The sequence below is a fragment of the Macrosteles quadrilineatus genome, unplaced genomic scaffold (genome assembly GCF_028750875.1).
Source record: "Macrosteles quadrilineatus isolate MER2022 unplaced genomic scaffold, UCM_ALF_1.0 Scaffold_2__2_contigs__length_208266976, whole genome shotgun sequence".
NCBI classification, from domain to species: Eukaryota; Metazoa; Arthropoda; class Insecta; order Hemiptera; family Cicadellidae; genus Macrosteles; species Macrosteles quadrilineatus.
The window spans coordinates 110,977,156-111,002,490 of record NW_026542595.1 but is presented as its reverse complement, the minus strand read 5'-3'; the positions used below and the strand labels follow the sequence as shown (position 1 = coordinate 111,002,490).

The 25,335-nt window shown below is 30.2% G+C and overlaps 1 protein-coding gene across 1 annotated transcript in view; it reads right to left on the bottom strand.

Moving 5' to 3' along the window:
* Positions 1-338: 338 nt before the first annotated feature.
* LOC128984777 (fat-like cadherin-related tumor suppressor homolog) overlaps positions 339-25,335 on the bottom strand; it is a 308,237-nt gene continuing 283,240 nt past the window's right edge. The window contains exons 3-8 of the mRNA XM_054404145.1: positions 10,985-11,091; positions 8,265-8,475; positions 5,218-5,279; positions 2,294-2,452; positions 1,429-1,536; positions 339-524 (exon numbers count right to left, since the gene is read on the bottom strand). Of these exons, the coding sequence (XP_054260120.1) occupies positions 339-524; positions 1,429-1,536; positions 2,294-2,452; positions 5,218-5,279; positions 8,265-8,475; positions 10,985-11,091 (833 nt within the window). The remainder of the gene's footprint in view (positions 525-1,428; positions 1,537-2,293; positions 2,453-5,217; positions 5,280-8,264; positions 8,476-10,984; positions 11,092-25,335) is intronic.

The window sequence follows — 25,335 nt, the reverse complement described above, 5'->3', positions numbered from 1 at the left end:
AGCAGCTCCAGAAAGTGATTCAATAGTTTTGTCTATTACGATTGTGTTAGTGTACATTGTACTATTAATATGACGAACTATTTACAATAAGGAAAAAATAAGCTACAATTATGTAGATAAGTCTGGTTCAGGAGGAGATGTAAAAAAGTTAACCAGATTTTTGTATCTACTGTTTTGACCAATTTTAATAGGGACCATATTTGAATTCTCAAGCGCTAAAAGAAAATAAATCAAGGTAAGGAGAATGTATTGCCATGTAGCATTGCCATGCAAACATGACTATGAAAAAACAATCGTTTATAACAAATCATCTCTAGAAATCTAGAAATCTCTAGAATCTAAATTGATAACAGATCATAAAAAAATCTTTTACTCACCAACAGATCGTAATCTTGGTTGGCTGGAAGAAGTTTCTGTGCGTAAACAATGCCCGACAATGGGTGAACGTTGAATCTACCTTGACTGCTCTTTATGTAGTACTCAAGCTGACCGTTGACTCCAGCATCGTCATCCTTCGCAACCAACTGTAATGATACAAGAATGCATTCAATTGTCTGTGGAGCAGAGTGGTTATAGTACTCGCCTTCAAATCTGAAGGTCCCTAGTTCGAATTGTCTGGTAAGCAGAGTGGTTAAAGTACTCGCCTTCAAATATGAAGGATCCTAGTTCGATTCCAAGAGATCGTTTCCAGACCCAGATGAAATTTTTCGTTGGGCAATCAATTAATGATGCTTCTAACAACAGGACGTTAAGTAACAAGACCAGGGTTTGGACCATCCTTTTAAAAATGTTAATTAATGTCACTATAGTATCGACAATGGAAAATATGAAAAAGAATAAAGTGAATAGTAAGTAAAGTTCAGTTTTGATCTCGTTACTTCCTTAAACAAAATCGTCCGAATACTCGTTTGGAGAGAAAATATTTATAGTGTAGGTTTCAAGCTGCAAACTATTTTTGGTAACTTGATCAAAAGGTCAAAAACAATACTGATTTGATTTTAGTTCCCAGTGGCAAGAAGTAGAAAATTGAAGAATTCGTTACGTGGTCTGCTAGCCTTTGTTCAAGATTTTTGAAGTTTCCTCCAATATATGAAGATACCACATACCATGGTGAAATACATTGGAGGCAACTTCAAAAATCTTGCAAGAACAAAGGCTAACAAACAAGGTAAGGAAAAATGCAATTACTGATTGTCATCGTAATATATCTTGAGTGTTCACAAATTTTTCTGAACCATTTTTTGAGAACAATAGTGTGAAGAGGCATAACAATATAACCACGAAATTAGACCAGAAATGAGTATAGCAGCTTAAGTAATATTTCCAACTAGTACTAAAGATAGAATAACGTTAGACTTTACAACTTTAATAAAATTTAAACCCTTGTTAAAACAATTGAGAAGTCTGAATAAAAATCATTACACTTACCCTAAAAACTGGGTAGCCAGTAAGGTTGTTGATATCAAGGTTGCGCCAAGACTCGCCCGTAAACAACGCCTCAAACTCCAGATCTGTCTCACTAACGTCCACCTCGTTCTAAAACATTGCAGACATGTTTATAAACAAAAATATATAAGAAGCACTTTTTGTTATCTGAAAGATGTCTAGTCTTTATTAACATAATCTTAATGCAATAAAGGCGAGTCTAAGTTATATAATTTAGTTTTCAAGACTGTTTGAACTCTAAGTAATTTCTGTGTGGATTTTGAACTACGAGTTTTAAGAATATTCATCAAATTTTAGTTTGTTTTTAAGAAGTTGTGCTTTTTAATATGGAACTTTATTTTGCTAAGGATTCTACTCTAATATTACTAACATATTTGTTAAGTGTATGTAATCACATACCATGTTTTCATTTGAACGTGGGGTAGAAATAATATATATATATATATATAAGAAAAGAAAAATTGATATGTAAAAATTAAATAAAATAAAAAATTGAATAAATATGGAAGTAAACAATTTAAAGATAACAGAATTTTTTGAATAAGAACAAAAAATTCAAAACAATTCAATTTAATTCAAGAACAAAATTCAATCACATGTGCTCATTAAAAATACAATTATTTTAAACATTTTTCATTTTTTACTTGAACATTTTTTTATGATAAATTAAAAATAGCACTGTTTTGTATTTAATTATTCATCATTCTCTACGAATCTAGAAGAAACATGTAAAAGGTTAGGTACGGAAACATACAATTTAAGAACATAATTTTGCAAAAAGATTAATTTAATAAAGTATATTTAAACTTGAAAGGTAGAATTATGAAATAGTATGGATGATTCTTACCTGGATGATAAAAGTAGAGTCCCTATGGTGCATCTCTGGTATCATGATGTGATAAAACGTTTGATCAAATTGTGGGGAATTGTCATTGGCGTCGTCCACTGTGATGATAACTTGAACTGTTGATGATAATGGCGGCACACCGTTGTCTGTCAAAGTCACCTGGAATCATTCAATTCAACTAATACATCCCACAATGAATAAAGGAGGTAAGAGTAATCCAGAATAAGATAAAAGAATAAATGAATTGATAAAATAAAATAATTAACTTATCCAAAACTAGTTGTTGGTATGACGGTTAGTTTCGTTCCTTAGAACTTTGTCAGGTCATTTTCTATGAAACCATATCATCAATGTATTAATACATTGTAGTATAACAATAGGTTCTAAAATACTGTCACAATAGTATAATTAAAACTGTAATGTAATTTTTGTAAAATAATTAAAATGGAATAAAAATTTATAAAACTGATTGAAACTGCAAAGGCTGGCCACCACTGTCTTATCACTGACACTAGCTAAATAAAACTAAGTTTTATTTAGACTTGAGTTTAAAAGACTGACGAAGTTCTAAGGAACGAAACTTGTCGTGTTGCCAACAACTGTGATTGTATAATTTGATTTTTTTATTTAAAAAATAATATATTCCAACCAAGGATCACAATGAATAAAATAAATAAAGCTTGTTTATAATAATTTAAATTATGAGCAAATGCTTTTTAAGTTGAACTACTTAATAAACTGTATTGACAATCTTTCACATTATTTCTTCAATTAGTTTGTTAATAACCCTTATCATATATTGTGTGGGAATAGCTATGATATTTGATTAGGAAGTCACAAAAATTGCAATATATTTGAAGAATTGGAGTTGTAACACTTTTTGAAGTTAAAAGGACTATAGCATAGTTGATTTCAATCAAAATTGTTTGAGTTGTTTTTGTTAAAAAATATTATTTTCCTTTTATAGTAGTATCGTCATTAAAAGCAAAATTTCTAAAAAAATGAGAAAAAAAACACCTGATGATGATATGGATTAGTAAACAAACACTAAATTTCATTGAAATTTGACCAAAGGTGTAGTCTGTAGCTCTGTTCACATTCACGGACACCATTTTTTGGTCCAAAGGGACCCAAAATAGATATTATCACCCAAAACTCAAACTCAAAAATTCTGACAAAAAAAATTATCTTTATACATAAAGGAGAAACTGAAAACCATGAGCAAAGTTTTGCTTTTCAAATTGAATAATTACAAAAGAACAGCAGTACAATATGGGAATTTATAATCAATATGATTAAATATAATTAATGTCATATACAGTGATTACTCGTACAAATGAAATGGAAAAACTGTAAATTAAATTAACAAGCTGTGTATTTCATTTTTAATCAATCTGTAAATTGGATATAAACTTTAGTAATACTATTTTTTTGATCAATATTTAACAATATTTATTTTAACAATATTCAATAAGTTCGGTACCTCATCAATACAAAGACTCTTGGAGAACGACTGTCAATACAGTGATGGCAAAACAATACCATCTTCAACAACAATAAGAACAATGCCAGTATGAGAAAACTGCAAGTGACATTTGACAGTGTTATGATTGATGAAAAAGCAGTGAAACATCACTTGTACAACATTTAAAAAATATTCTAGATATAAATAAATATTATTTCTTTTGCGTAAAGGATATTTTTTATTGTAATCACAAAGAGCAAAAATATGTTTTTGTTTACATCCCTAACAAAATAATAGTAAAGTAATTGACATATTTTAATGTCAGTGGTGAATGAGGAATTAATGCGGATATTTTCTGTCACGATTATTAAAAGATCAGTTTTAATGCCGTCCACAAGTGAAAAAGTACCTACTGTATTACCTAAAAACAAGATAAAAGTAATAACCCCAGCTAAAGTTGGGGAATCCTATGGAGGAACCACACAGAAAACGGTGTAAACTTAATCAGAACAACATGCAAAAAAAAAAATAAATAATATGGTTGTTGTATTGTACTAAGAAGTAAAGAAAACAGGGATACCAACATAAAACAAGCTATTTTTTTCGTTCAAAAGTATTTCACGTTAGTTGTAATTATTTGGGTTCCGTTAAAAAACACACCCTGTATAAAAAGGTAATACAAAAAGTTTGTTAAAAAGTCACTCCTTAAAACCAGTAATCATTCTTGTAGCTGTTTAAAATTTATTGCCCGAAGTGTTTTTAAATGAAAGAAACAAAGCTTGAGTTCAGGAAATATTCAAAAGTTGAGTCGCTTCTGGTCCGTTCCATTACTGACACAAAACACAGCTAGTAACTTTCTTGTCAACTTTATTTCAAGTTTAATCCAAGTTTCATTAATGCTTGTTGGTTATTCATGTATGCTAAATCACACTTTATTATCTTCCTAATTTAATAAAAACTTTATTTATCAAGTAATAGGATTCGGCAATACAATTTATGATACAGGAAACATTGTTTTGTGAAAACATTAAAATAAATACTATGGTTTTGATATAAAGAATTCAATTACAATTACTTCAATAAAACTATTCCTGATTATTGAATGGATTGTACTCCATTTTCCTATAATAATTAATTTTTCCACGTTTCGTGACTTTTCCCAAAGAAGATAATATGATTAACGAAGATGAGGTTGGCAGCACTAGGCTGCATGAGTTGTCTGATACGCGTCGCTCCAGTTTTTATTCCTGAATACAATTAGGACAAGGATTATTCAAGCGGTTCAGATGGTAACGCATCCGTCATAATATGTAACTTACATTTGTCAGTGGCTCACATCAACCACATCTATTTGATTAAAAACTGGCAGCAACTTTAACAAGAGGATAGAATTTCTAGTATTTTCAAGTCAAAGGCTACTACTCCAAACCAGAATTATGAATTAAAAATATATATTTACCTCAAGAACATATTCCTTCTGCAGCTCTCGGTCAATCTGATCCGTAGTAGTGTAGAGAACACCTGTTAGGACAGTATAATTTTACAAAAGTAAATCCGGCTGTAGTGTGTTATCAGTATGGCAATACAGATAAGGAAATAAATACAGAATGTTTTCCAACAAATTCCAGTGAAACTAATTTAAAACAAGCAGACACGCTAATTGTGAAGATTGAATTAAATTAAGCCCTTAAGATGATTAAACAATCTTTAATGTTTGGGTAAGAAATAACAGGCCTTCATGTTTTATCTCAGCTGACTATTTTGTGTCTATTATACAGGTTATACCCGAACTTATACCAAATTTTTTATGTATCATTCCTAGATCAGAGACAAACTAAAATATCATGTTAAAAATTCCAAAACGGAACATTTACCCTTAAAACCGCCGATTCAAACTTATTTTTTAAATACTTTGTACAGCATTTTCTCTTATTGGGTAACTAACAATAATTGTTAGTCAATCAGCTGTTTTCATTATTATAACAGCTGATGATTTTAGCTAACTAGCAGTGATGTTGCCTAATGACAACAGATATTGTTTGATACACAAAGTCAGAAAATTAGTTTTCTGCTCTATTTATAAACCGATTATCCTAAATTTGGTAGGGTATAGATAGAATTGTAATAAAATTGCCTAACTAAAATATTACCTGTTTTTTACCGTTGTGGTTTTTATGTTATTGAAGATAAAGAACATTAAATCACTACCATTTCAAAACTAAACATGACAAAAAACTATATTTTTTTTTCTCAAAAATAGGTCTTTCTATGTACCAAGTATCAACTTACTAAAAATACCGTTAACAAATACATATTAGTTTTTAGAAAAAAAACAACACTCTTACACCTGACGTTTCGTCTTTTAATTTAATTATTTAATTTATAACATTAATTTTTGAGTTTTGAACAATTTAAATGTGATATTAGAGAGAGAGCGGTAACACTTTGTATATTTTCAGTTAAATAAATTTAAATCACATTTTGTGCTGATGTTTTTAAATGTCAATACATTTTTTCATCCCATCCAAGCAGATGTAACGGGAAATGAGATAATCAACTTAGCAGCACAAGTTTGATTGTTTTGATGCGATTATCAAAGACGGGGATCGTAATGAACAAGCACATGCGAGTTGAAGAGAGTGTTACTAACGAACAGCTGATTGCTTAACAATATTAGACTACTCGTAATGAAATTATTCTATTGAAAAACAGCTGATTTAATTAGAAGCTGTACCTTAAACAGTACAGCATTTTATCGAGTAATTGGTGTAACAGTCTTTTTTAATCGACCATTATTTACTTACCATTACAATTAATTGGTAAAGAATTTACTAAGTTATAATAAATTCAAATCTGCTTTTTTGTTAGCCAAGCGTTCAGTTTTAATTTAAATAATGTGAGTGTTCTCATATACAGGGTGGCTGAAAAGTAACTTGCACCCCCCCTTAACTTTTCAACCATTTGAGATATTTGAAATCTGTTTGCGGCAACCTTCTTAGATATGAGGGGCTACAATAGTTATGGTCAATTTTGAAAATTTTGCCCTTAGGGGTAGTGGGGGTAGGGAGTAGCTCAAAATTTTCAAATGACAAGTATGGTCGAGTTTGGTATCATTTTACAGGTCTTGACAAAACATAAAAATTTACATAAAGAAAACCAAAATCGGCCGACTAATAACAAAATGGCGCCCTAAAACGTTTCAAATCCAAATAACCATGAGGGTGGCTGAAAATTAACTTGCACCCCCTTTAACTTTTTAACTATTTGAGATTTTTGAAATCGGTTTGCGGCAACTTGTTTGGATATGAAGGGCCTACAATAAAAATGGTCAGTTTTGAAAATTTTGCCCTTAGGGGTAGTTGGTGTAGGGGGTAGCTCAAAATTTTCAAACAGCAAGTATAGTGGAGTTTGGTATCCTTTTACAGGTTTTGACAAAACATAAAAATTAACATAAAGAAAATAGAAATCGGACCATTAATAACAAAATGGCAGTTCAAAATTACTTTTAATGATCATTGTTTTAACCATTTTTAGCTTCCATTTTGTTATTAATGGTCCGATTTCTATTTTCTTTATGTTAATTGTTATGTTTCGTCAAGACCTGTAAAATGATACCAAACTCGACTATACTTGATGTTTGAAAATTTTGAGCTACCCCCTACCCCAACTACCCCTAAGGGCAAAATTTTCAAAACTGACCATAACTATTGTAGCCCCTCATATCTAAGAAGGTTGCCGCAAACAGATTTCAAATATCTCAAATGGTTGGAAAGTTAAGGGGGGGTGCAAGTTACTTTTCAGCCACCCTGTATAATATCCTCATTTGAAATTGTTATATGAGATTACTTATTTTCAAGTTAGGATGATGGAACTATTTTTTCTTTATTATACAGAGTTACACGGAATTAAACAACCAAATATGGCGAAATGGTAAAAGGTAAAAAAAAAACAAGATCAGTAAAAAAAAAATGCCTCGTTTAATATCCAATATTTTGTTTTGTTAAATTTGCAATTTTATGTCTTTAAGATCTCTACAAAAATTTAGTATAAAATTTTATAAAGCCATAATCTATTTTTAAAATGAATGATCATTAAGGATTTCAATTTGAATTTGTATAGCTCAAATTACTATAATATGGCTGATAAAAAAATAGGACACTTTTATATTAACTTTTCAATTAATCTTTGTTGAAACTGAGATTAATAAGATATTTTAGAAATCTCCATGAAATGACAAAGTGTTATGCATCATTTTGTGAAAGTTAATAAAATATTTTAATCAGCCGCAATTTTGATACAATTTGGATTTAACAATTTTTATTCAAATTTCGTACAACGATAGCGTTCAATGAGATAAACATTTTAACACAATCTCATAGCTATAGCTCAAATCGTCAAGGAGCTATGAGTAGAAAACATCCTACATGGAACTAGATAGGACACATGTATTTATAACCTTATTAGGCTTCCTTTTAACCCAAGAAATGTATATGACAGATAACTAACCATTCTCGTTGATGGCGAAGTGTCCAGCAGCGTTCCCTGCGGTGATGACGTAGGAGATCCCTGTCCCTTGCCTATCAGACCTATCAGCATCCCTGGCTAATATTCTCAGCACAGCCGTGTTTCTTGGGCTGTTCTCTACAACCCGTCCCTCGTAGCTTGCCTCCTCTGCCAAGGGTACATTATCATTGTCGTCCTCAACTTCTATATACACCTGCAGGGATAAATCATACATATATAGTTTTCAAATCGTCCTTTCCACAAAGTAAAAGTTGGGATTTGATTCATTGACACATTTTTTATCAGTGCAGTTCTTCACATATTTATTACAATTCAAAATGAATTTGGTAAAATATTTTCCAAGAAAAAGGATATAATTCAAAACTAGAGAGCTTTATCAATATAATATTCCTCAATTATACCACAGACAGACATATAACTTTTGCGTTGATAATATGCTGTTTAGTTAGCCTACAGTAACATTAAAATTCCCCTCTAACAATAAATCACAATAAATTAGTTTGATTGTTTAAATTATTGTCCTACATACTTATTACACCCATCAATGGGCATCGAAATATAGGCCGACCAATTTTTTTAATAGTTTAAGTTGATTTTATTTTAGTTTTCAAAATTGACGCAGTTAATCCAGTAAACCTGATCAAAAACAAATATACGGTATTAAAGGTAGATCACAAGAAATTATTATACACAAAAGTAATTTTGTACGTCGAGTTTCGACAGGCTAAAGCATATCTGTAATAGTTATAAGTTACCGTTGAAATAACAATTTTACTGTGATTATCATGCAATAATTGGTTTTGATAAATCGAGATTAATATCTCCAATGTAAAAATGTAAAATACACCTAAAACATGTAGTATAATTCATAAGATTCCAATTTAAAATCAGTCTTCTAATTTTAAATGGAATCGGGAAATCATATTGAAGATAATTTGTCAAACAGTTGTAAACAAAGTTTATTGATAAGGAATTTTATAAAAAAGTAAATGTGTATAAGTGTTTTGTAGCTTCAGCTGTATATTATGGTTTGGGGTAGTGAAACGTGACAATAGATTGAAGGGAGAATCTATAAGCATATTCAGTCGCAAAACATTTGCATAACAAACGTATTGTAGACAACTCCAACTCCGACAATCGCCGACGCTAACTTCAAAATTCTGCTAACTTTTGGGTAAACATTGAATTGCCACTCGGGTGTGTGTTGGGTTGAAACTTCCATGGATCTGTGGTTGATCACTTTAAATGCGGGGAATATTGTATAAACAGTTTTCAATTAATTAATCATGTGCAAATTGAACATTTAAAGGTAATAAATTATTTAAATTGGTTTGAATACTATTTAGTTTGAAAATAATAGACTTGTTTTAAATATTAACCTTAAACGTCCATAAATTAATAAATATTTTGTAGAACAATTTTTATCTTTCTACAAAAGATTCCTACTGATCAGAGACCGTGCCCCATTCCCCTCCCTAGGTGGAATAAATTAATTTTGTTTTGAGAAACAACTTGGAAAAAATGTGAAGCCAAGAAAATAGATGAAGTCCAGGACCATCTCGTCAGAGAGTACTAGTGTATGGGGTTGACTATTAAATCAAATCAAAGCAGTATCATAGCAAACAGCTGATTGATTTGTCACTTGAAATAGAATATTGCCATTCGTTGGTAAACCATCTCAACAGATTGCACCACGTTTTTGGCTTCAAATTTTAAATTAAATGGGAAGTTATTCTGTGTTTAGTCAATGATAAAACCTATTCAGGAGTGTAGTTCAAGTCTTGACTTATTCAATCATTATTAAGTTCTTACTAAGTAAGAACTCAAGCTTAAATTTGTTTCATAATTCCTCTCTTTTGCTCTAAAGGGAGACTTAAAAATTTATTGGTTTGGATTGGAGAAGGTGATTTAATTAATTTTGCCATAGTTGTCATCGAAGTGGAATTTTGTTTAGTTTACAAAACAGCATATTTCTAAACATTTGACGTTGCCCACTACTTTTCCTCATTTTTACATGTTAACTTAATCAAAGTGTATTTTGTAAACTAGATAAATTGTGTCAGAGCAGGTAGTCAGTGTTAGCCAAGCGTCTTCCCCTTCATCAACCAACACTGGTAATGACGAAGACGTTAGACTGTATCAATTTGTTCAAAAACACTCTTGTAAATAGATAAAGGGGCAGACGCTTGACTAACACTGTCTACCTGTTCTGACACAATGTATCGAGTTTACAAAATACACTTTGATTTTGTTGTCATACTGAATTTGGAAAAGTAGTGGGAACAGTCATATGTTTGAGAAATTAGCTGTTTTGCACACTAAACAAAATGCCACCTCGATGATAACTGTAGGCAAAATTAATTCAATCGCCTGCTCCAACTGAACTACTTAATTTCCTTAGTATAGTATATCCTTAGTATAGTAATGTAATATAGTATATAATAATATACTATTATATAGTATATAATGTAATATGTAATATAGTAATATAGTAGTAGTAGTATATCCTATAAATTGTAATATCCTTAGTATAGTATAGTATTTTGACGTTAACATTTTTTAAATTTAAATCATAGCTAGATTGCTAATTAGTTAACTGCAATCAACTATTTTCTCCAGGTAAAATTTCACATTTTCAGTGAGAAATTCAATGAGCTATCCTAATTTTATACTAATTACTTTTTATTTTAAGGTTGGTTTACCTCGGCGCGGGAGTGTAGAGGTTTGACTCCATGGTCGTAGACAAGCACAGTTAGCCAATAATGAGATGAAGTCTCCCGGTCTAGCACAGCACTGGTCCAAATCTGACCTATAACCATCAGGACAGTGTTAACAATGTTACTCAAATTAAAAACATAATTGATTCAGTTTTGAATGGATCCCAATTCAAGTATCGATTGATTTTGTTCTGCATTACTTGCAAAGAGCAACATGTTTTTATTACTGGTCTGGTCTTGCAATACAAAAGTGTGAACAATTCACGTTACAAATGTATTCAACTTACTTACAAGAGCCTATATTTCAGAAATATAAACGAATTAATAACCTGCCTCAAAATAGGCTATCACTTAAAAACTTCCAATTAACAATTTTAAAATTATTTAAAATATATCTACTACATAGACCTTTGAAACAATGCACCTCCTAGCCCAAGAAGAGGAAGAAGATATACAACAGGATAAGAGAAAGAAAAAAAAACGTTTACCACATTCCTGATGCGACATCAGTGGGAAAAGTCACAAATATTATAACACCAACGGATAATAAACATAAACAAATGAAATCACTGGCCAGAATGTCTGTACTAATATCCGTAACAGCTGGTTTTTACTTAGCAGTTAAAATATTCATAAACACATGTTCACTTTTGTGCCAGTGACGTAATATTTTGCTTACGATCCATATCGTTTCTGTTCTAATATTTGTGAAAACCCCCAAGTATCATTTACCGTTGAACCAATAGGCTACACTATTACAAAACCGAGCCATATCTAGTAGATTTTTTAACACTAAGTAAACCTTTATTTCAAACCATTTAAAAATTAAAATGAATGGGAAAATGTTAACGTTCAAATGTAAGAGTCTTGAGGAATACAAACTTGACTCAAGTCTAATTAAACATACTGTTGACCTAGTCACATTATTCTTCGTATAGCCATCTTGACCCTTGGTAAGGACTTTATTATAACACTTCGTATAATTAATTAGTACTCATAAGAGACTCAGTTTTACTTACTGTGTGCTTGAACTTAGAATGTAATAGGAACTGGTAACTAGTATACACAGTGTGTAAAGTAAGTCTTGAAACAAATTTGTATTTTTTAAACCGAAATAGATAGAAATATTCTGTTTGTGGCGTTTATTGTTAACAAAGGTTCCGTAATTTTTTACATCAAAAATATGTTTTAACCTCCCTAACATGATAGGGGATAGGGGGTGACTTATTTTTCAATTAGCAACCCCTGTTGAGTGACACCTCATTTTGAAGGATTTGTCAAAAGAAACACAATGACGCAAACCCGAGGTTGATATCTCACCCCTAGCCAAAATGGTAGGTATTCCAAAATTTGATTTACTGTTTGTGAAAAACATCAATTTCACAAATCTGGAAACAAATCTGTATTTTTAAAAACCAAAATAGATAGAAATATTCTGTTTGTGGAATTGATTATTAACATAAGTTCTGCAATTTTTTACATCAACAATATATTTAGGCCTTTTAACAGGGTAGGGGGTGGGGGTAATTTTTTATAACAACCCATATTGAGTGAAGGATAAATCCCTCATTTTGAAGGATTTGTCAAAACAAACACAATGACGCAAACCCGAGGTGAATATATCATCCCTACCCTAAATGGTGGGTATTCCAAAATTTGATTTATGTGAAAAAGTACCCATTTCGTAACACCTGCCATTTTGGCAAGTTTTCGAGTTTAAGTTTTTATGCGTATGCATTATGCCTACTCCATACTATGTATAGGGAGGGAAAGTAAAAATGGACAGATTTTAAATCAATTTACTAAATTTTTATTTTGTGTTATTCCCGATCAATCAAATGTTGTTTGTGTATGTGTTTTCAAACTTTGAGACAAGTGTAATGGTGATTAAATCGCCGAAACGCATTTCCTATAAATGATAAAACAGGGTCAACTGGCGGACACAGGTAGTTTTACCTTTTTTGATCTACTAATTAAATTAGACACCAGTTCCACACTGAACGTAATGAACGTGTCTTTCCGTAAGTTCGAAGCTAGATAAGACTGGTATAAACTATTACAGATTGTTGTTACATTAAGCAACGTTTCTCGCCTCTGATAGGCCTCTCTTCGCTCGTAACTCAGCTGTTTATGGCTGCTGTGGCAGCTGATAAAACCAACATCTGATCCCTTGTAAAAATAAACCATTTGCCGCGGAAAAAAGCTAACTCGTCAATGAGAATTAACTCACCTTACTCAAAAGTAGCCGTGTTTTTAATTTAAACAAATTAGTTTTAAAAAATTTAAGTTAAATGGTAAACTATTTTTTCCTATGAATAAAAGATTGTTACAAATACAAGATTTGATCCAATTCACTGAAGTGATCTTTATCTCCCCGTAATCTCTTGAACTTTTCGTCAATTTTAAACTAGCCTATTAAATATCCTTTATCTGGATGTAAATATAATCATCTCTTTTTCCAAAGGACTAATCGTTATTTGTGTAACTAGTGGGCAAAGTGGCAGTTTGCACTCGCGTTACACATTATTTTTCCTAGAGTTACTATAAAGTATGTAAATAATTAGTCTTTCAAACCCTGTAAAACACGTTTTTAGGTTAGGTTAAATCCAAACATTGAACAAAATGGAAAACGCTGTACTATAAACACCCGTAGACCGTAGTCGCAATATCTTTAAGTGTTGCCAACTTATTTTCAAGCCTGAACATTATGTGCCTAATAAAAGCACGCCGTTTAGTGTTGTTAGGATATAATACTGGTGTACGAAAAAAAAACTGTGCAGCAAAAGCTATAATTAGAGCAAGGAAGACCACTTTCTTTGTCAGGTGACTGTAGGAAAATCTAGATTTGTTTGATATCCTACTATGCATAGGTGAGACACTCTGGAGATTAAATTATCTCAATTTACCAATGATGACATTATTTGAGTTTGTTTTTTATTTGAGTTTCATTCACTATCTAATTTATAATGCTAAATATTACTAATTAATTGAAATATATTGATTATAAGCTGATTTAGGACTTGATTCCCTTGGCGTTAGATTTATTTATAGATTTTGCTTTCAAGGATTTTATGGTGCTGACAATCCCAGAATCATCATTGAATCCTTTTAAACTCCACAATAAAGGGCGAAGACCTAAAGGAACTTTGGGCTACAATTCATCCCAACGCTGGATCATAAGCTTTAAAACGACACATCAATCGTAAAAATCAATTAAGTAGGTTGGCTGAAAAAAGGGGTGTTACATCGAGCACCCTAATTGTATTAATTTTATGAGTAAATTCAGTTTTTTAAGGAGATTAATGAATTCAAAATATCATAAATTCATTATTATGTTTACAGAAAATAAAGTATAGTTAAAGAACGAACACACAATCCAAATGCATATTCACCACGAACCTTAAATCGTGATAGAATGCAGATTTAATTGAGTTTCGTTAAGTTCTGTCGGCAAAGAACATTAACATTTTAACGATTTAAGTTGCGTCCCGTTAGCATCTACTATACAATCCTTCCTGTCTCTGTAGACAATAAATTTTAGACGATGTAAGTATGTTTCAATAAAGTGTGGATTCTTTAAACCACTATCGATCATCAAAAGAAGTAAATTCTTCAATATTCAATTTATTTGAATGTCATTAGTAGTTTGCACAGAACCCTAAACCTGAGAATATAACATTGTTAAGAGCTTACGTACAACCAGAATCAAACATTGTATTAGTCTAAAGCAGATTATTCATTAATCAGATATACATAGGATTGTTAACAAAAGAATTTTAGAAAATTTGTTTTTTTCAAACAGGGTATAGGCTGGGATGAAATTTGTTTTAGAAAAAAGAAGCTACAAAGTCTCAGACAACTGTAGCAAAAAAATATTCTTTCAGCATAAAAAAAATTGCCAATAATATTACATGTTTTGACATTACATCTTCAATAAAATGCTACCGCTACCGCAGCTTAAACCCTGATTTCAAAGACTTGAGTTGCGTTTTAAAGACTAATGATATATTTTAAACCAACCCTATGTATTTTGATAAACTTTGTATTTCATACTACCCATATTAAATCACATTAATTCCGATATCTGTAAGTGACAATCACTCTTATACAAGGATCCATACATTGTCATGTTGGATATCAGATTTTAGATTTAAATTTCACCGCAGTGGCTCCAATATCCCCAAAGGCAATCAGTCAATGGTAGAAGCTCTTCATCAAAGTCAAGTTAACACTCGTCATTTTTCAGGACGAGAATCGACGTTAACCAAATCAAAACGAATATTTAGGATTTTAATAAATCCGTTTGTGAAATTGGGGTGGTTTTGAGGGGATTTTCCCCCACTAATTTTTTTGTCTAATGAATAATCTTGCTTCATTGAGGTTATTCCTAATGAAAATGCCTTCAGCTGCTTTGCTGGAAAATGGGGTTGAAAATGCTTAATCTTGCCTGTAAACGAATTAGGCTACCATTAGTTTTTAATGACTTACATCTAACGTATGTATTGTGCAAAAGGGCAAAATTATGAATAAAAGTTCTTTATTCTTGATACAATGACACAAAATGAGTCAGACAAATAATGAAATAAAGGTCTTATATGTTTTTCCTTGTAATTTTACAAAATGTCCGTTGGCACTTTAATGTAGGACTTTTTAGACTTGTGATTCATAGACTAATTTAATCTAAACTACACTAAGCTATTAAACATAAAATTTAAATAAGTAAATTAATTAGTTTTTGTGAACACATCTCTATATTTAATACTTTTCCTGACATAACTGTAGCCAATAAAATACCTTGGCATTATACATACGGTACCAGGTCAAAATTTTTAAATACCTATTATTATTACTCCATTTCATACTTTGTCTAAAAACTTTAGGCAATGTATAGAATGCCTGAATTTTTTAATTGCCGGGAACATAGTATATAAGGTAGTATATCTTATTACTCATCAATATAAGTTCACAATTATAAGAATATATCGGCCTATTGAATCATAAATATCTTTAACCATAAAAAATACTGTGACTGTTAGATCTCCTAAACACCCTATCCAATAACTACCCGTTACAGAAAACTTTAACATAAGTGTATGTTTCTATACGAATGTCACTACCAATTTCGGGTCCGAAGTTTGACACTATTTAGGACGAGATTTGGGTGTGAGAGTTTATTAAAGCAAGAAATCGCAAATAAAATCCAATTTCAAATCTATTTTTTTATGTTAATATTTTTTTGTTGGTTAACATTGGTAGGAAAACCCTGGACACTACAAATATTAGCCTCCCCCAGCTATAAACCTAATAATAAAACAGTAATGTTTATATTCTTCCTCTATTGCAGTTTCAATGCTTATCAGTTAAAAAGCCACACACAGCACATTGTTACATTAGCATTGCAAATGAGAAGGTCTGTTATAATTTATTGGGACGTTAAAACCTGTTCAAACATGAACTGAGCTCAATTTTACCTGCTGATATTTTACATAACTTTGCGATTCGTTTTATATAGTTTTATATCTTTAAAAAAATCGTATATGTAGTTAAAGATATAAAATATAAAATAAAATAATATTAATATATATATATATATAATATATCATATTATATATTATACATATATTATATATATATATATATTATATATATAATATTATAATAATAATATAAATAAAATATCATAAAATATTTATAAAATATCAAAAATATTTATTTATATTCTAAATGGGCCATTGTAAAAAAGACTTACACAGTAATAATTATTGATTATTCGTTACTTTAAAATATTTGCAAAAGTAATTTTTAAAATTCTTTTCTTTCGATTAGATGGTTAATTGTATACTAAGCCTTCTGCAAGATATTTGAGTCTAAAGTATATTCGGATAATAACCAATATTTTTATTTAACAGAAATAAATATATGAATCAAAATTGATATGTTTGTTAAGGATTGTTAAAAGTCACCAAATAAATATGGCAACTGGAAATAGAAATAGAAATAAATGTTTAAGCGAAAAACATAGGTGTATAGTCAGATTATGACAATAGAGATGTCTTGAAGTAAAATTCAAAGAAACACTGACAATTATTTTGTTAGGTCAAACTGTTTAAATAGGTTATCTTTGGCATAGTTTTGACTTAATCTTATTATTTTTTTAAAGCAGTGAATTGGCATTTTTAAATTTGCTAACACATATTTGGTGAACATTAACAAAATTTAGAAAAAAACTGTTGCTCCTTCAACTCTTATAGTTTCAACCAAGAACTTTTAATCTTATTTAAATTGTACCTAATATACCAAAACTAAACCACATCTTAAAAAAATCCACCATTGAAGAGTACAACGTTTTAGAATAAGATGTTTAAGATTTATAGCCATTTAAAAATGGGTACATTGTAAACAGTTCCAAAATATACAAACTTAGAAAACCATAAACGTTTGTAATAAATTCAGGGTCTATGCAGTTAAGAGTTACAAACGAAAAGCATAGTAAATATTCTTAATATTCTTTAAGATGATTAATAGTCCGGCAGCCAAATGAGGATTTTGTCCCTAACCTGGTTTTGTTCTATTAAGTTTTTTTTATTGATGTTTTGAGATATATAGGGTATGTAGACCATAAAACCACCGGGTACTATTTTGGTACCCTTGGGCAATAGCCGCCATCTTGGAAAATGGCGGAAAACGTAATTTATAATGTAAGCTTTTACTTAAAACTATGTTATGAAAACACCATGCTACCCACAGCAGTCCAAACACTTTTAAAATACTCACAGTGAAATTCTATGCAGGAAAATATCATATTTTAACTATATATTGTGTGTTTTAAAGCCAGTATTTCTTTTTAAAGTTAATCATTTAGATAAAAAATATGTTCTATCCCTACTTTTTTCAGTTTTGTGATAAAATGTCTGAAAAAAGGCCATAATACATGTGACAAAAGTTGTAGATCTTAAAATTGTGCGTTCAATGCACCTATAGGGATCTTTGTTGGATCAATGATAACGTCACAACAATGTGTAAAAAATAACTTTTATTTATTTTTTTCTATTGCAAAAAGGGGTGTCTAATAAATGAAAATAATTTATATAATTCTTCCTAAGAATATTCTGTAGTTCTTTGGTACTGTTTTTGGTATCAAAATGCTCAATAAACCAATGGCTTTCATTTACGCTAATTATAATTCAAATCAAAGGATGTAGCTAGTTATGGACCCCCCAAAAAGAGTAATTTTAATTATAAAAAAAGTATCATCAAAGCCCTACCTATATCTTTAGTGATTATGTTATGTTTTATGTATTTATAAGAAAACAGTCGGTAACGTACTGGCTTTCATGGAAAATATTAATTATTGGGTGTCAAAAAATTTTAGGTATAGATCATCAATCAATAAATCAATAATTGTTCTTGTAATTTGTTGATATTTTGTAAATTGGGAATAGTCCAGCAACCAAACAGGGAATTTTCCTTGAACCCTCTTTTGTTCTATTAAGTTTTTTTACTGATGATATTTTATTTTAGTATATAGATGCAGAAAATAGCGGGTACTTACAAAGTACCTTTGTGCAACTTCCAGAATTTGAGATAATAATTGTCAATATTAATAAATAAATCGATTAATTTAAAACGTGGTAATTAAGCTATAAACTATGCGTTTTTAGTTCGAATATCATGAAATTTAGTATGAAACCTCGTTATAATGTTAGGCCTACTCATAAATTTACCAGATATTAGCCATATCAAAGCTGTTCAAACTGGCGGTGGAAAACGTGGTTTTTATCTTAAAAATTGAATTTTTTGCCCAATTGAAAAAAAAACTTGTTATACGACCTTGTTTTAGTGTCACCTATAAGCGAACAAAATATAAGTTTTGCCAATTTAAACCTGAGCTTCTATAAGTTACTAGCAAGACACATTCTTTACATCATTATTATGGCAAGTAATAATAACACTCGATTTTGAAGTTAACTAAATTCTCGTAGCACTTGTGGCTATGCTTGTTAGTATTTGCGTTACATTGAAAAAATATAATAAGGTAACAAAATTAATAAAAGCGATTTCAACATAGTTGAGTTTTTTTTATTTTGTATTGTAATATAAATATTTTATTCATGTAAAATTTTAACTTACATAATAGGCCTACATGTAGAAATAACTTGTAAATAACGTTTCAGTAACCTTAGTGACTATTAGCGATTTCTTTATAGGGAAGTAACTATTACTGTAGGTCTCATGGTAAGACCTAGGCCCGGGACCCATTTACATCATTTTGATGTCCCCAGAGGCCAAAAACACTCTTTCGCTCAAATTTATATATATATATATATATATATATACATATATATATATATAATTTAAAAAATAGTTCATTTAAAATCCCATTTATTCTTATGGAGAATATTGTAAAACGTTTTAGTTAGTTTGTTTTTTGATATATTTTTATCAAACTTGGCAGATTTATTTATTCTATACTAGCTATTAATATTTTAACAAAAAATTCACTTTATTAGTTTCCCTTTAGCAGCAAACCTAGGTACTCTTTAAACATAAATGTGAATTTAATAGATTAATTGAAAATCAATCCAGGCAAATGGAAATTTGCTTATTCGTCAGGTTTGCTGCAGCGGGGGTATTAACTCATTATTCTACATTGTCGTAGTCTTAACTGACGTCTTGAGTTTGTATTTTTCTATTTAAACAGGTATTATATCCACAATGACAAAATACTGTGCAAGGTAAGCTTGAGCTCACGCAACTACATATTTTTCAATTCTGTTCACTGGTGTATATCAAACGCAACAAAAAAAAAACTTGATAGGAATAAACCAGGTTATGTTTCTATCTGAGTTTACACATAGCTTACTGAGGTTTTCTTCACCAAAATGAATAACACAGCTCATTTAGATCTTGAGATATAGATCTTTAATAAAAGACAGTCCTTAAAAATTGAAAACCTAATGTTAGTTAGAGGTCTACAACTCACCTTAAGCTCTACATATTTAAATGAAAATTGTCTCAAATGAAAGTTCTAAGTTGGCCTAGTGTTTTTAGACCAGAACGAATAACATAGTACACATTGCAGCTGAGAAATATGTCTTTAAATACAGCAGAAAGTTACGAAAAAACAACTTTTATTCTACGTTTAAGCTTATAACTCGCCCCAAACACGCCAGATTGCAATAAATAATAGCTGAAAAGAACCGCATTAAATCACTGAGTATTCCCATACCACAACATACAATATCGCGTAAAAATAACTTGAGACACAATCATTAACTAAAGATAAATTGAAAAAAATCAAATTTTTATTGTTTGGGGTCTGCAACTCATGTTCAACTCAGCCGATTTTAATAGTCAATGGCTTGGATTAAAGCCAGTAACTCACTGAGTATTCATAGTATGTAACATTTCATATAACGTAATTATAACCTGAGATAATATCTTTAATTAAAGACAAATCTTGGAAAAACTAAAATGTTATTTGGTTAAAGTTCTATAAATCCCCTCAAACCCTATAGATTTGAATGACCAATGCCTCAAATGAAAGCCAGTAGTTTGCTGAGTATTTTATTATAAAAAAAAAACATAACATCGCATGATCAGTACTCGAGGTAACAATCTTTCTTTCAAAGAAAATTATACAACCATTAAAATCTTTGTTGGTTGAAGTCTTGTAATTCACCTCCGACTCGTTCGATTTCAGTGATCTACAAGTCAAATAGATGCCAATTGTTTACTGAGTGTTTTTTATTGCAATACATACAACATCTAATAATAATAATAATTGACTCAATGGGTTGGTCAAAATTTAAACTTTCCTTTTTGAAAAAATATTGTTTCTTTGGAGTGAAGATGAATAGATCGGCCTTAAAACCCTTAAATATAAACAGTTATTAGTTCAAATTAAATTTGGTTAATTAATTTACAAACATTTTAATACCAAAAACAGCCAGAGAGAAGTGGCGGATGGTCCCAGGAAAGATGTTACAATTTTATTGAACATATAAAATATCCTTATTTTTCATTGAAAATCAATAAAAAAATTATTTTCTAACGCTTTGTTCTGGCATTACCCTTGATCCAACAAAACATCCCATAGATGTATTGGATGCTAAATTTAAAGCTCTACAAACTTTATAATATATATTATAGTCATATTTTGAGTATTTAAGGCGCAAAATTGAAATAAAAATAAATATGACATTGTTTTTTTATAAATTATAAACTTTGAAAAGTAATACTGACCTTAAAACAAATTATATATATTTAATATATGGTATTTCTCAGTAGGGAATTTAACCATAAACATTTTAAAATAACATGCATTGTTCCATCTCAAATAGTTTTTTTATTACATTTGTTTAAGTAAAAGCTTACACTGTAATTTACGTTTCCCGCCACTTTCCAAGATGGCGGCTGTTGCCCAAGGGTACCAAAAAAGTACCCGGTGGTTTTAGGGTCTACTTACCCTAGATATCACATATAAACAATAAAAAAAACTTAATAGGACAAAACCAGGTTCGGGTCAATTCTGCCGAACTATAACATCCCGAACTAAATATGAAATTCTTAATTATTACTGGATTTTAGTGGGATTTCAAGATCCGCGATGACTTCAATATTGGAAGATTTCTTAAGTGATTAAAGACGATCTTAGAATATAAATTGCTGGAGGCAACTGCAATTATTTTTTAATCTGTTTTCTTGGATAAGACCATAAATTAAACGTCACTACAGCACGTATCTTTATTCCATTTAATTAAATGTCAACATTTATTTATCTGCGTTCTTCCAAGGATTTTCACTTTGAAATGATAAAGAGTATAATTCTATGAAAAAATATAATCTGTGCTTTAGCCCAGTTTTTAATCATTGAGTTATCCTATTTGTTCACAATATAAATGGTTAATTTAATAAGTAGTTTGCAAAATGAGCAGCTAAGCACACACCAGTCATGTAATGGGTGTAATCAGAATAAAATTTACTGTAGACTATATAAATATCTTTAAGTTCACGAGGTATTCAATTTATAGATTTATGTTTTTGTTTTTGCTATATGGTAGAAAATTGTGGAGTAACATAAATTCTATATGTTAAAAATGCTTGGATTGTCATACCACATCGGTGCTGGATTTGTCATAAAATTTAGAACTATTGTATATTTATTTATATAATTTACAATGTATATTAATATTTAGATACATTTATAAACTTTTTATTTCGTAGTAACCAAAACTACAAATCGCAACCCTTTTACTGATTGATGTAGTGTTTATTAACAAAATGTTTCTTAATGTACCCAAAGCTAAAAGTTTTATTAAAGTAGAAATTATAAATTCAATAAAGGCTCGCCTTAGTAAGAGAGGTCACCGGTTTGGTACTGAAAAAAGTCAGTAGCTTTTTGAATGTTCAAAACTTGACCCAGCTGTTCCTGATAATTGGGCTTAAATAAATGATCCTGGCTAATGAAACAGCCGATCTTAGTGAGTATTAAAGCTACAAAAGGCATCTCACTTCATTTAAAACTCAGCCTTCATTCATCTTTGGGCTAAATTGCGGACCTACATGTCTTATCCATGTGAAATGATAATAAAATAACAGTTAATAATCCCAAAACTGCAAAATAAAAACTCTAATATTTTATATGATTAGTCTAAGTATGAATTTGCAAATTTATAGCTACAAATATGATTTCTTTGATACTTGCGTATCATACCGACCACGCCTAATCTAACCTAACTCAACCTAACCTAAGAGTGGTTAAGTTAGGTTAGTAAGATTCTTTAAGTTAAACAACTAAAATCTTATTTGGAAGTCGATTTGACGGTGTGATCGTATACGTGGGTACCATTTATTTATGGACAAAGTAAAACGCTTAAACGTTTCTGGATTCTTTTTACAGAGTGTTGACCAACATATGGTCTGATTACCATACGAATGTGTTTGAAAAATAACCCACTTGTCGCGAGGAGTGTGCTTTTGTAGTAGAAGTTTGTCAACGTCCAATCGTAGCTTACTACGCAAATAAAGTTACAAATGCTTACTGATACATACAGGGTGGATAAAAACACAATGAAAGATTGTTATATTTGTTTCTTGGGTCTAAACTTTAAATAAACATTGTATAAATATGTTCATAAACCATTTCATAAACTTAAGTAGATTTACTCATATAATTCTCTTAAAAAGTCTATGGATCATACAGTAGATCTTAAAGAAAATAACGTAGATAGTTCGATAACGTTTAAACGCTGTATATTAATTACGGTTAGTCTCAAAGACGAGAATTATCCGTTAGAGTAACCTCTTTGAAGAACATTTATGCAATGACCTACTTATAGGCGGTAACAGTTTTGGCGTGCCTATTCCATCATTACATGCTTTAACATTAACATTTACTGTTTAAGAAAATAATTATAACCAAATGTTACAACCATCACGATTTTGGCATGAAATATCATCACTTTAGTTCACTAGGGTGATTCTATTCGTGTATTTTGGAACAAATTACATTCTACTTCCGTTGGTTTTCTACCAGTTACAGCAAACAACTACAAAAAATAAAACCATAGAAACCCTAGACACGTTAAAAAGTGCCGCTAAAAATATGAAAATTCAGTTTTACTATGCAGCCATTTATTATTTATTTTTGTTTTTAGTATTACAATTTAAGTTATACAATAGTATTAATGTTAAAACTATTCATATCATCACCAACCCTTTAGCATAATTTGTAACTATCATAAAAATCATCATTAGTTTGTTTGAACAATAATTGATTTCAGATATTGTTATTCTTAACTTACTATTGATGTTCCTAATTGTATAGTTACACGTTTTCGCAACAATGTAACATATGTTGCACGTGTTATTACAGTAAACAGCTGATTACAGTGTTGTGGTATTGTTGTACGTTCACAAATGAGGACATGCGCTGTCTGCGTGTAATTGAGATCGTTATTTTTACATCCATTAGTGAAGTTACAAGGGCAGTTCGTTACACTGTATTTATAATTATGTTCCCCTTTTCATATTTTTTTTGTGTTTGTGTAATAATGAAAGATAATCAACAAAAAATTGAAATGGTAATTAATAAAAAAAGTATTTTATTGCATGTTTACAATCATGCCATAGTGAAAAAATTATACGTGTAACGTTAAAAATAGCCTATTACAAGTGCAAGAACTTTAATTTTGTTTCTTCAAAGACGAAATTGATCAACAGCGATGAAACTTATTGGAAGTTACAAAAACATCAATTAACAAAATTTGATTAGCTGAGAAGTTTTTCCTCTAATTAGGTTCTAGTCATTGAGGCTTTTAAATGGAAATACTTATATAAAAAGTAGTTAACTTACTAAACATACTTTCAAATATAATTAGTTTATCCCGCGAAAAATTGCCCAAGCGAAAAGAGCGCAAAACAGCTACTTTTAATATAAACAACATCTTATGGATTTTATCATATCCATAGATAAAATTGCACATTTAATATTTAAGAATAACGAAATCAAAGTAAATTTTATGCTCACAGGTAGTTAGAAGTGTTTGTTTAGCTTTAAAGATTTTTATTCAGCAGTCTTTATTCAAAAGATAAATAAAGGTATAATCTTTAAGCAAAGACTGTTACAGAAAAATTCCAAAAAACCACAAATTTCGACCATATAAAAAATTATTTCAATAAAAAGTTGGAAATAGGTTTATTTAATACTTACTGTATGTGAAAGGCAAAATAATTATAATTTTATATGCAACTATATTATTTTCGTAAAGCAAACACAACAATTTCTTGCGGGTCGCGATACCAGCTCACAATGATGGATCAGTGTAATTCTTTCAACTACGAAAACACATTTATAAACATTGAAATGTTGAACCTGAGGAGATTGAATGGCTTTCTCAGGAATTATTCAATGTTGACTTAGAGTCATACTAACTTTGTGAAAGTAACAACAAAAGATTGTCAGATCTATCCTACACACATACACAATCAAATGATCTAATATGGATTTCTTACAATAAATTTCTTATAAACTAAAAATTAAGAATCAAGAGCGCAAAGTTACATTTATATTTCCAGCAGTAGTTATTTTCATTGAATCGAATTTAATAACAATTAAAAAAAACTAGAAGGAATCAACGTAAAAAAATGCGTACCCAAATGAATTACAAATTAACGTCATATTATAATCCCGTAGATCGGATTTCATTTGTTTAAAAAAGACCCTTTTTCACAACTATCATGATAAGCACTATTGATAAAAAAGGACAACGGTTTGTTTTCCACTATATCGAAACAAATGTTGTCTTAAGACGTGTGTATAGTGTTTTGTAAAT